Genomic DNA, 12,583 nt, shown 5'->3' on the forward strand with positions numbered 1-12,583 from the left:
TGTGAAAACAGTTGAGAGATACAAATGATAACTACAGATTCAACTGTAATACATTATAAAGCATGGTATCTCTGTTTGCTCGACAGAGGGAAGCCAGAAAAGAAGCCAGGTCTGAATCGCTGTCAGGAGTGTGGTTGTGCTTTGTCTGGTCCAGAAGATAATCTACAATAGTCAGATTTGGGTCTTGAATGAATGAGTTTATTAAGTATACAGCAAAACACAATAAAAGAATAAGTAGCAAGCCAGGCGTGGTGGCTCACACCTAGCACTTGGGAGGCAGAGGCAGGTGGATTTCTGCGTTTGAGGCCAGCCTGGTCTACAAAGTGAGTTGCAGGACAGCAAGGGACACCGAGAAACCTGGTCTGGGGGGGTGGGGGGGATGAACTCCCAGTAGAGAGACTCTTGGTTAGAGAGGAATGTTCCCCTCGGATGAGGTTTCCAAGTAAAATAGTTTCACATCGGGAAGGCAACAGCGTCCAGCATCCAGTAGCAACTGGCGGGCCAGGAAATTGGGACAGTCGGATGGAGGTTTCAGTTGAACTTTCTCTCTAGGGATGAACCTTCCATGACTTCTAGGCCCTTTTATATTATAGGATAAAAACAATAGTAACCTCTGTTGGAGATGGTTTGCCTTCTATCTGTTCTTAAAGCTGTTTTGATTCTGGGCTGTTTTGCTGTTATCTTTTCTCTGTCACAGAGTTAGGGAGAGCCATCCCCAAGCAAGGAGCCTTGGAGACACTTGACATAACCATGCTTGGGTTTGAAGATCAGGAGGTGTAAGCCAGATTCCAGAATGCTAATAGCACATGACAATTTTTTAATATAATGAATATTCCAGACTGACAGTATTCTCAACTCAGAACACAAATTATAGAACCAACAGGAGGTATTTATGTTGGAAGTAAAAGCATTCTAGTTCTGAGTCAGGATTAATCAATGCTAGGGCTGGGTTAGTGGTAAAGAACACCTGTTGCTTTTAGAGACCTGGGTTTGGTTCCTGGACCTCACATGGCAGCTTACAACCATCAGGAACACATGTAGTGCACATAAGCACATGCAAGCAAAGCTGGTGTTTCCTTTCTCTGGCTTCCATAGGCACTTATGCCCACTTGCACTCCCCCATAATTAAACATTATAAAGTGTTTAAGATAGGAGTCTATATCAATCCTTATACTTAAGATATGAGCTCAGATTATATACTGAGGTCTGCCTATAACCATCTACCTACAGCTGTTCATTTAAATTTAGATGAGACACAGTGAACAGAGCAGGCAAAGTGGGAACCCTGGGCCTTCTCACCAGTTCCTTTCAGCAGATGCAGTCTGTTGATCCAGGCCTTTCCCATAGAAAGGAAGTACAGCTTTGGAAGAGGTTGACCAAAATGAACTCTACATCTTTGTAGCTTTTGGCTCCTGTTGTTAACCCAATCTACAGTGATACTCTTCTTCCCCTCTCCAAGTCCTCAGCATGTGTCTTGCCACACTATTACTTCTGTGTATATCTTATCTGCCTGTTCTGCTTCAGCCATATGTGCAAAGGCTGGTTCACTGGTGTAGCTGTGTGTTATTAGATTGGCAGGAGCTTGACTCTGGGAGAGAAGGTCTCTTTCTTTGTACTAATAATCCTGAAAGAGGCAGGGGCAAACTTTATGCTGCTCTAAGACAATGGACCCTGATGGCCAAACATTTTCTCCAGCTTCGGCTCATCTTGACTTAGTTTCACATTGGTAATATAGCCAAGTGTAGCTGTGTGGCTCAGGAGCGCCTGCACTGCAGATGGCCCCCACTGTGCTGCCACCCGTCCTCTCCACTTAGGACTTCCCAGCCTCTACCATTCAGAATCTTAAGGGAGAATCACGTGGAATCAAGAAATCCCGTGTCATCCTAAGATAGTTCACTGGGTCTGCACAGGTTTTTATTGGACCTCAGACTTGTGGACAATGAAGTTTAACCACAAGCTATTCTAATCTAAATCTAACCTTGTTTTTAAAGACAGCAAAGCAAATTCAGAGTGTGGTGCTTGCTCCTCTCAGGACTGTTGCTGTTAGCATTACTGGAAGCATTTGGTAATAGGATATAAACATACTTTAGGGTTATTCTGCATTTCTGTGTTATTTTATTCTTAGAAATAGAATAAAAAATATAAACAATGAAATAGTTATCTTAGAGAAAGCTTATTTGTACTGTAAGCAGAGTATAACATTTAATAACATAAGGGTTTGTCTTTTGCTTTTTTAGCTCTTCAGAGAAGTAAGAATAATGAAGATTTTAAATCACCCAAACATAGGTACTTTCTGTTTTCTTAAATACTTTGGGGATTAAATATGCAGTATTGAAAATACATTACAAGCCGGGCAGTGGTGGGACACACCTTTAATCCCAGCTCTTGGGAGGCAGAGGCAGGCGGATTTCTGAGTTCGAAGCCAGCCTGGTCTACAGAGTGAGTTCCAGGACAGCCAGGGCTACACAGAGAAGCCTTGTCCCAAAAGCCAAAAAAAAAAAAAAAAGGAGTGAAAATACATTATAAAGCTAAATCATGCATTTCTGAAGTGATAGGAAGTTCCTTCCCTTTTCCCCATGGCCTTGTTTTGTTTTGGTTTTTTAATAAAATATATATACAAGGTAGTTTGTACTAGCTCTTTGAAATTCAGGTATTAATAAGCATTTGACTTAAGTTCTAGTGCCATAAAAATATCTACAATCAGGCTGATTAATTTACATGTCATTAGTTGGTAATATTTAAACAGTAGTTTATAAACTATGGGATCCATGCTATATAACGTAATTGTATAGGAACTATCTGTGTGTCCCATGCACGTAACTCTGACAAGCATTTAGAGAGGAGGAAGAGACCTCATCCTGCCCTCCTCATTGTAGGCCAAGATGGAGCACACAAGTTCTACACCAGTGAGAACATTTGATTCTATAAGTCATAGTAGGTCCTTTTGAATAGTGTAATTGTATTTTTACAAAATAATGGCTCCTTTATTCTTTTGGTTTCTCTGTGTAGCCCTGGCTGTCCTGAAACTTGCTCTGTAGACCAGGCTGGCCTTGAACTCATAGAGATCCACCTTCTTCTCTTAAGACTCAGCACCTCCCAGCTCCTTTATTTTACAAATATTATTTCAAGAGTAAATGAGATGGGTAATACCATGTTTAGCAGTGTTGTTTTATGCATTACTGTGCAAAAACTGTTACTAAGCTGTCGTTCTGAAGGGTAGTCATGAAAAATTATATATATTAGAATTGGTAAATATGTTTGGAGAAAAATCAATTTTATCCCTACTGGTCAGAATTTCATCACTAAATATTTGATCAGGGCTGGTGAGATGGCTCAGTGGGTAGGAGCACCCGACTGCTCTTCCGAAGGTCCAGAGTTCAAGTCCCAGCAACCACATGGTGGCTCACAACCATCCGTAACAAGATCTGACTCCCTCTTCTGGAGTGTCTGAAGACAGCTGCAGTGTACTTACATATAATAAATAAATAAATCTTTAAAAAAAAAATATTTGATCAGTACTGTCCCTGGAATCAAAGCACAAGTGCAAAGTGAACGTGATAGAGCGCAGGTCTCCACTTCTGGGGTGGTTGGTTTTTTTTTTTTGTTTTTTTGTTCTTTTGTTTGTTTGTTTCTTCTTGTTTTTGTTATTGTTTTTTTTTTTTGTTTTTTGTTTTTTTTTTGGCCACAGGGTTTCTCTATCCCTGGCTGCCTCTGTCTCCAGAGTGCTGGGATTAAAGGGGTTAATGCCATATTGAGTTAAAGCATTTCCTCAAAAGAGCTACTATATGCTTCCACACACTAAAAGAATGCATCCTTACATTGCTGATTTACCAGTACTGCTTTCCCCTTCTCAGGTTAGTTTTCTTAGTAGTTTGAACCCAGAAGCTGAGTAATGGGTTGAGATTCTGATCAGCTCCTTTGCCCTTTCAGCCACTTGGTCAGGTATTTTCTCTGGTCTATCTGGTATCTTAATAAGTCACCATAAAACATCAAAGAAATCATTTCGTTTTTTTGAGAAAAGTTTAAAGAAAATAAGAAAACCAAGTAGACCTATATAATAGTGACTTAATAGCTTGAGATTTACCTTATATTCCTTTTAAAATGTTTATTTTTAATTGATGCGTTGTAGCTTTAAGAATTAGTAGAAATAGAAAGTTCTATTGAAATCTAAACAAAGGAGCAATCATAGTAAAATTTTAGTAACAGCTCCCTCCCCCTGAAAATCATTGTTTTGTTTGGGTTTTGGGGTTTTTTGTTTGTTTGTTTGGGTTTTTTGTTTTGTTTTATTTTGTTTTGGTTTTTAAAACAAGGCTTCAATATGTAGCTCTGGCTGTCCTGGAAATAAATCACTATGTAGGCCAGTATAGCCTCTGGGTTTTTTTTTTTTTTTTTTTTTAAGTTTTAAAGGGTAGGAATTTATCTTGGTGATAGAGTATTTCTCTAGCAAGCCTAAGACCCTGGAACTCTGGACTCCCATCTCAGCTTTAGAGGAAAGAAAAAAAAGTTATTTTTGCTGGCCTAGGCCCACTCTTACCTCTAGAGAAGCGGAAGCAGGAAAATCCTAAGTCCACAGCCTGTCTAGGCTACAGAGTGCATTCCAGGCCAACCTTAAAATTTAGAGCATATCTCAAAATCAATATTAAAAAGTCTGGGGATACCACTAGCATTACTACAAAAAATTTAAGTGGCACATTTCCCCTTTAGTTATTTGTAGTTTTACTCTCATTATTAACACAGGAACCTAGTTCTCTGAGAGCTGCAGTGAATAAGTCTCACTGTTCCAAGTCCCAGAAGTCTCGGGTGGGCAGAGCGCTGGAGGGCAGTGGAGGAGAGACTGCAGGGCAGGCGAGATGCTAGAAGGCAGGCTCCGTCACACTGACAGCTCGCAGACAGGAGCAGGGCCAGAGCAGTGAGGAAGCAGCCGTGGACGGGCTCATTCTCAACACCCAGAGAGAAGCTTGATGTTTATGGCTTCTTGGTTTTCTTTTACGAAATTCTGTAATACAGAATTCTTCTTTAACTCCTAAAAACACTTATAAAGGCCAGCTCTCTAAAAACCTTTAACAGGAAAAGGTTGGGGGTTTTGGAGCTTATCTGTGCATGTTTTGTACATACAGACATTTGTTCTTTTTTGTTGTCTGCCTTCTCCCCTCCCCCAGTGAAGTTGTTCGAAGTCATTGAAACGGAAAAAACTCTCTACTTAATCATGGAATATGCAAGTGGAGGTAAGCACATTTACATTGCTTACAGAGTGAGAGATTATGTGGACGAGCTTTCCCTTTTTTCTCTGCAGCCACAGTGCCTGTATGGATACTCTCTAAGGTATCAGTTAACACTCAACACAGTAAACTGGGGTCCGAGCCAAAACCTTGCCTTGTCCGTCCTGTGGGTTGTAGTGGTTGATTGTTAGCATTCCTGTTTTTATTACCTCTACTTAATATGTATATGTGTAGGTGCATGTAACAGCACACGTATAGCGATCAGAGGACAGTGTGCAAGGCTTGGTTCTTTGCTTCCATCATGGCCTTAAACTCAGATGATTAGGTGTGCATGACCAGCATGTTACCCTCCAGAGTTGTTCCTCTGGCTTCGCTGTTAGCATTCCTAGTTGATTACATACAGCAGCTCTCCTTTTTTTTTTTCCATTGTGGTAAATATGGATCACATAAAATTTACGATCTGAATCTGTCTATCATGATGACCTTGAACTTCTGATCATCTTCTAGTTTTTTGGTTTTTGAGAGGCAAGGTTTCTAGGTGTAGCCCTGGGTATCCTAGAATTCATTCTGTAGACCAGGCTAGCCTTGAACTCAGAGATTCACCTGCTTTTGCCTCCCAAGTGCTGGGATTAAAGGCTTGTCCCGCTGATGCCAGGGGTTCTATTGCTATAGTTCCAGGGGATCCAGTGCTCTTTCTTTTTTTGCCTCTGAGGATACATGCTTACACATACTGTACAGACCTATATGCAGGCAAACAACTAGGTACATAAAGAATATAAAGATTTTAAAAGGGGAGGGAAGCAGGAGAGATGGCTCAGGGGTTAAAAGCACTGCCTGCTCTTCCAGAGGTCCTGAGTTCAATTCCCAGCACCCACATGTCTGTTTGCAACTCCAATTCCATAGGATCTGACACCCTAACACAGACATACATGAAGGCAAACATCAATACACCTGAAATGAATATAAATTTTTTTTAAAAATGATAAGCATAGAATGGATTATGTCACAGTGGACATGCCTCTGATACCACTCTTCAATACCCTGAATTCATTATTGAATATGTATTGTGTTTATTTATATTTTATTTAAGATTTATTATTTTATTTATGTGTGTGTAGATGAGTCTGCACAAGTTTTTGTATACCACATAGGTGCTGGTGCCCACAGAGGGCATCTGATTTTCTGAAACTGGAATTAAGAGGCAATTGTACACCCTCTTATGTGGGTGATGGGAGCTGAACCTAGGACCTCTGCACGGACAGTGTATACTCATACACACACACGCACACGCACATGAAGGGAATAAGGCAGACAGTGTGTGCAGTGTGTATAATCACATGTAAGTGCAAGTAAGAACCCATGCACAGAAGGACATCAGGTGTACTGCTGTGTTACATTTGCTGTATTTTTTTAAAAAGGGGAAAAAGTTAAACTAGTAAACTAGCGTCTTTAACAGGGATTGTGGCTCACTTGTTTAACCCTATCATTTCTGGCAGAACCAAAAGGATCTCTGTGAGTTCAAGGCCAGCCTCTTCTACATAGTAAATATCAGCCACTGAGAGCTAGGGCCTCTGCTTTGTCAGTCTGTCACTGTTTTCTGTTTCTGTTTAAAGAGCCCAGGCTATAGGTTATTAAGTTTATCTGGAAGAGGGGGGAAGGGAGGCCTCCTGACTTTGTAAAATGAGGATGGGCTTTGGACAAGACAGATTATATGGTGAATCTAGTGTGGGATCTGGCATATAATGTCTGCTGGGCCGATTGTCACAGTGGGTTTGTTGATGAAGCCCTCAGCAGTATAGCTTAAGCTATCTCACTGCCTTGAATATGACATGTGTTGTTGAAATCAGCTTGTCATTCTACAGGACATAGGAATGACAAAAGTTGTATTAAATTGGCTTACCAGCACCAACTTGATACCATTTTCCCTCCCTCCCTCCCTCCCTCCCTCCCTCCCTTTCTTCCTTCCTTCCTTCCTTCCTTCCTTCCTTCCTTCCTTCCTTCCTTCCTTCCTTCCTTCCTCTGTGTTTGAACCAGGCTTTCACTGTGTAGTCATTGCTGCCTCAGAGCTCGCTCTGTAGACCAGGCTGGTCTTAAACGCACAGACATCTGCCTGGTTCTGCCTCCTGAGTTCTGAAAATAAAGGCATGGGTGTCATGCCTGGCAGTGACTTTTCATTTAGTAGAACCTTAGAATTGCAAAGAAATCCCCAGAAACCATCCATGTAATCTACTTGTTACAAATAAAGTTAACGCTAGAAAGGTCAGGCCTGCCATAACTAGCTGGATTCAAGAGTGAAAGGTGTTCTACAGCTCTCTGTTCAGTCCTGTCCCAGCTGTGCTCCCCTGACCTTTACTGGAGTGCTGCTCGGCACTCTTCACTGAGGAGTAGCCCTTATAGGCTCTGTGCAGCGGCTTCATCTGAGTGTAATACATTTGTGATAGGAAAAAACTTTCTAGCTTGTAAATTGTATTTCTGATTTATAAAACTTATTACTTGTGAGTATGCTTCAAGTTGTAGAAATCTTTTAAGAGGTTTATATTGTATTTGAATTTATAAATAATGATTTGGATATTTGGACCTCATCTATGGTTTGTACAGCACTGAGTCAGTTTCATTTACTAATATTTTTCATTTTATGTATATGTAGTATGTGTACATGTGTGTATGGTTGGGTCTCAAGCTTGTGCATGCATGCCACAGAAAACGGAATGGGTGAGGTTTCCTCCATCATTCTGTCCTGTGTTCCTTTGAGGAAGGAGGTCTTCCTTGAACCTAGAACTAGAGTTTTTCAGCTAGACTGTCGGCCAGTAAGCTCTAAAGATCCTCCTGACTCTCCCTCTATGGCACTGGGGTGTTATAGGTCTGTGGAAACCACATCTGTCTTGTTCTAGGATGTGGCAGTCTACCTTCAAGTCTTCTTGGTTGAGTAAGAAGCACTTTTAACCACTAAGCTAGGTTTCTGCCCCTCTGTTGTTGGTTTGGTCTTAGTGTGGGATAGTCAGGTGTTTTGGCAAGGTCTCTTGTATCCCAGGCTAACCATGAGCTTGCTATGTAGCTGGTTGTATGTGTGTTACTTTTCTGTTACTATGTTAAAACACCATGACTAAAGCAACTTATAGAAGGAAGAGTCTATTTGGGTTTATAGATCCAAAGGGATAAACATTCATCATGGCAGGAAGACACAGCAGCAAGCAGCAGTCATGGCAGCAAGATCAAGAAGCTGAGAGTTCCCATCTTCAACCCCTAACACTAGGCAGAGAGAGCAAACTGGAAGTAGGGTGAGGTTTTAAACTCTCAGAGCCTACCCCCAGTGAACATACTTTTTCAGCAAGGCCATGCCTATGAAACCCCCTAAAGAACTGTGAGCCAAGTATCCAAATACCAGTGTATGGGAGCTCTCATGTAAACTACTGCAGTAGCCAAAGATGACACTGAACTTCTGGTCCTTCTTCTAGCATCCTAGGGATGAGATTGCTGCTGGGTACACCACCATACCAAGCTCTGTTGGCATCACGTTCATCCTGTCCTGAGCCTGCCTCACTCTTCACTACTGCTGCAAACCCCACGAAGCCAGTCGTGCTTATGATTGGCTGGCTTGATTACTGCATAATCCTAACTACAGTGGGCTTCCCATCCTTTCCCCTCATCCTGACTCTTCTCACTCTAGAATTCAGTAATCCTTTTATAAAGTCAATTTTAGATTCTCATCTCATTTAGAGTGTAGCAGAGCTCTTTCCAAAACCTGCTGAGCTCTTATGGACCTGCCTTGCATTTTCCCCATTGCTTACACTTCTCCAATACCTTTGGCTGCCTTACTGACTCCCACCCCTCCATCCCACTCCCCGCCATGTGTGTATGTGTGTATGCATGCATGCATCTATAGTTTCACTCTGACAGCTTCATTGTCCACTCCATTAGATAGTTAGGAGAGCACAAACACGTGCCCTACGAACTCTTATTACTTTCTTCTTTTCCTTCACAGTATTCATGGACCTCTGATACACTCTGTACCTGTGTGTTTATAGTTTCTCCTATTAGATAGGGAATTGAGGAAAGGGCCTCTACTGAACTTGCTGTTCAGTTTCCCAGAGCATGGAGCATTCATTGTCTTGCAGTTAGTAGTTACATCTAATAATTAATAACAATTCATTAGTAATAGAAACTAATACTTGATTTATTAATTAGTAAATCAAGACATTTGCTGACTAAAGTAATGCTTGGTGATAATCTTACATGAAGGTACTTTTTTGTGGGTAGGCGTGGAGAGAGGTAGGATCCCTCTTTAGAGCAGCCTTGCCTAGAACTCAGAGATGTACCTGTCTCTGCTTCCTGTGCACTGGGGTTAAAGGCATGCAACACCATACCTGGCTTACCTTTCCATCATAATTGCTCATTTTCTGTTGCAGCCTGTTGAAAAATGGAAAGTTCGAGACTTCTAGGATATCTTCAGTCTTAGGGTTATCCTTGTGAGCTTCAGCGATAGCTTAGTGACCATGGTTTAGAACTGTTAACTTCATACTTACATGTAAATGTATTTAAAATATAAAAATAAGAGCTGGAGAATTGGCTCAATGAAAAACATTTACTGCTTTTGTGGAGGACCAGGGTTCAGCTCCCAGCACCCACAGGGTGTGACTCAACCATCCATTTGTAGTTCAAGTTCTAGGGAATAAAGTACCTCTTTTTGATCTCTGCAGGGACCAGGCATATATCCAGGCAAAACACACATACATGTAAATAAATAATCTAAAAATATTTTAAATTAAAAAAGACTAGAACTTTGCTAAAAACAGAACATTAGCAATTGGAGGGAAAATTAACGTCTAGTTGTAGCATTTCTGTTTAATTTTATTTCTCTCTATTATAGGTGAAGTATTTGACTATTTGGTTGCACATGGAAGAATGAAGGAAAAAGAAGCAAGAGCTAAATTTAGACAGGTATGAATTACCATGTGTTTAGTCTGTTAATTCTTAAGTTACATTGTTAATCTTGGCAGTGCAATTAAGATAGAAAGAAATGAGAGACAGTAGTAAAGGAAGACACTCAGTGTTGACCTCTGGCCTTTACACAGGCACACAGTCAACCAACCAACCAACCAACCAAGGTGGAAAGCAGTTGATGGAAGACACCTAGTGTTGCCCTCTGGGCTCACAATGTTGATTGGCTAGTAACATTTTTAAAGAATTTTTTATGCCTGAGACACCATTACCAGCAAATGTGGACTACACTTGATGGATTCAGTAGGGTTTTAAAATTATATTTATTTAGCATGTATGTACATGCAAGCCCAGATTTGTGAGGGCATGCATGTAGAGGTCAGGGCAACCTACAGTGGTTAGTTCTTCTTTTCTTCCATGTGGGCCTCAGAGATTGAATACAGGTGGGTCATCAGACTTGATGCCATGTACCTTCACCCACTGCACTCTCTCCAATGTAGTCCAACGTAGAAAATACCTAGGCTGTGAGTCTTTCTTAGAAATAATTATTTCTAGCTTAATACCAGAAAACCAGCAAGAGCTTTTACGTATTTTCCCGTCACTATGGTATCAGGTTAGCTTCAAGTTGTTCAGAGCTAGAGGAAGAGAGCAGCAGTAGATTATAAGATATGATTCAAAAGCAGAACTTGAAAACAACCTTTAAGAAAAATCTCAATATCTGAAAAATATGTTCATCAGGTTGGAGATATAGCCTAGTGGGTAGGTACTCGCTACCATCCATGCAGCCCTGGATTCAGTTCCCAGCACCACATAAACCCAGTTAGGCTGCATGGCTTTAAACCTGAAATATGGGCTTGGAAACAGGAGGATCAGAGGAGTTCAGGATTGCTGTTACCTGTATAGAAAGTTCAGGCCACCCTGGGCTGTGTAAAACTGTTTTAAAAATTGAGTACAACAGTGCAGGATGTGGTGGCACATTCCTTCAGTCTGTCAATACACAGGAGGCGAAGCAGGCATAGCTGTGACTTACAGAGTGATTTCCAGGCCAACTAGAGCTGTATAGTGAGAGCCTGTTTCAGAAGGAAGGAAAAAAGAAAAGGAGAAGAAGAAACAATGGTAAATGAATATTATAATTGAGAGTTGTGACTAACTCTACTTTTCTCATGTCCAGATTGTTTCCGCAGTACAGTATTGCCACCAAAAACGGATTGTTCACAGAGACCTCAAGGTGAGCCCAAGCACCCTTGCTGCGCTGTATAGTTGTCTTGGCAGCTGTTTCCGCAGATGAAGATTAACCTGTGTTGTTCAATAGGAAAGTTAAGTTCTATCATGACTCACTCCTTTTGACGGAGAGAAGTAGTAAAGAGATGTTTGTTGTAATGTTTTACGAAAAGTATTTCAGGTCTCAGAAGAAGTACCTTGTGCTTCATCTCTGGAAGACAGTACAGAGGTCACCTGAACAGTGGTTGCCTGTACCTGTGTCTGTGTCTGTGTCTGTGTAGGAAGACATTCTATCTTGTAAGCTGTGGTGCCTGTTGGGGTCCTGCAAAGGCTGCATCTCTGATTCCATATGGCGGTTAGGATTCACAGAGTGTTTTTCTTGGAGGCCTTCAGCTTGACTGTACCCACATGCACTCTTCATTTGTCTCTTGTTCCTGGAACTTGGGTACCTCGGCTGGCTGTCCCCACCCTGCTTCCACATAGACCCTCTCTCTGTGTCTCACAGCACATTCTCTAAACAGTTGCTAGACACTCAGTGTTAGTGTAGTACTTTGATCCACTCTGCTCCTAAGGTTACTGTCTACTTGCTTGCCCCCCTCAGCACCCAGCCCAGAGTACATCCATCCAGTTGTGGTAGCTACCTACCCTACATGTGAATGAACCCCAGTCTATACCTGCATCCAGAGCTGTCCTAGGACCCAAGTACCTAAGCAAAGAGGATCCTTGGACACCTCTGGTTCTAAGTCAAAATCTAAGCTGGAGTGTGCCATCTTATTATTGTAACTAAAGCTTCTCAGGAGCCTTCGCATAGCCTCTAGTCAGTCCCCATGGCCTTTTGTTGCTGTCACCTGTCCCTTCTATTCCATTGCCACTCTGCAAAGCCAGCCCACAGCCATCTTATAATCACTTAAAACCACTTGACTTATCTTCTCTACTCCTGACTTTCCCTCTTTCCCATTCTATCTTCATTTTATGTGTATGGGTGTTTTCTCTGCTGGTATGTCTGTGCACTCTGTGTGTGCAATACTTGTAGAAGCCAGAAGAGGCCATCAACAAACCAACATGTCCCCCCCCTCCCTATTCCCCCCCCCCAAAAAAAAAAAAAACCAACAGAAACAACCAGGAGGATTTTAGCTTCCAAGTAGGTGCTGGGAATCAAACCTGGATCCTTCAGAAGAGCAGCAGTGTCTTCTGCTAAACCACCT

At 41.6% G+C, this 12,583-nt stretch overlaps 1 protein-coding gene across 16 annotated transcripts in view; it reads left to right on the forward strand.

The window, feature by feature from the left end:
- Positions 1–12,583, forward strand: part of Mark3 (MAP/microtubule affinity regulating kinase 3) — an 81,723-nt gene that overhangs the window by 38,654 nt on the left and 30,486 nt on the right. For 13 of the 16 annotated variants that reach the window (XR_003949991.1, NM_021516.4, NM_022801.4 and 10 more), the window contains exons 4-7: positions 2,238–2,286; positions 5,160–5,225; positions 10,087–10,157; positions 11,329–11,385. Coding sequence is in view for 13 of the 16 variants with exons in the window: in NM_021516.4 (NP_067491.2) it covers positions 2,238–2,286; positions 5,160–5,225; positions 10,087–10,157; positions 11,329–11,385 (243 nt within the window). In the remaining 3 variants the exon portion in view is untranslated. The remainder of the gene's footprint in view (positions 1–2,237; positions 2,287–5,159; positions 5,226–10,086; positions 10,158–11,328; positions 11,386–12,583) is intronic. The other 3 variants (NM_001370745.1, XM_030246568.1, XM_006515519.2) reach the window with 1 other exon arrangement.

This window comes from Mus musculus, chromosome 12 (assembly GCF_000001635.26).
Source record: "Mus musculus strain C57BL/6J chromosome 12, GRCm38.p6 C57BL/6J".
Taxonomy (NCBI): Eukaryota; Metazoa; Chordata; class Mammalia; order Rodentia; family Muridae; genus Mus; species Mus musculus.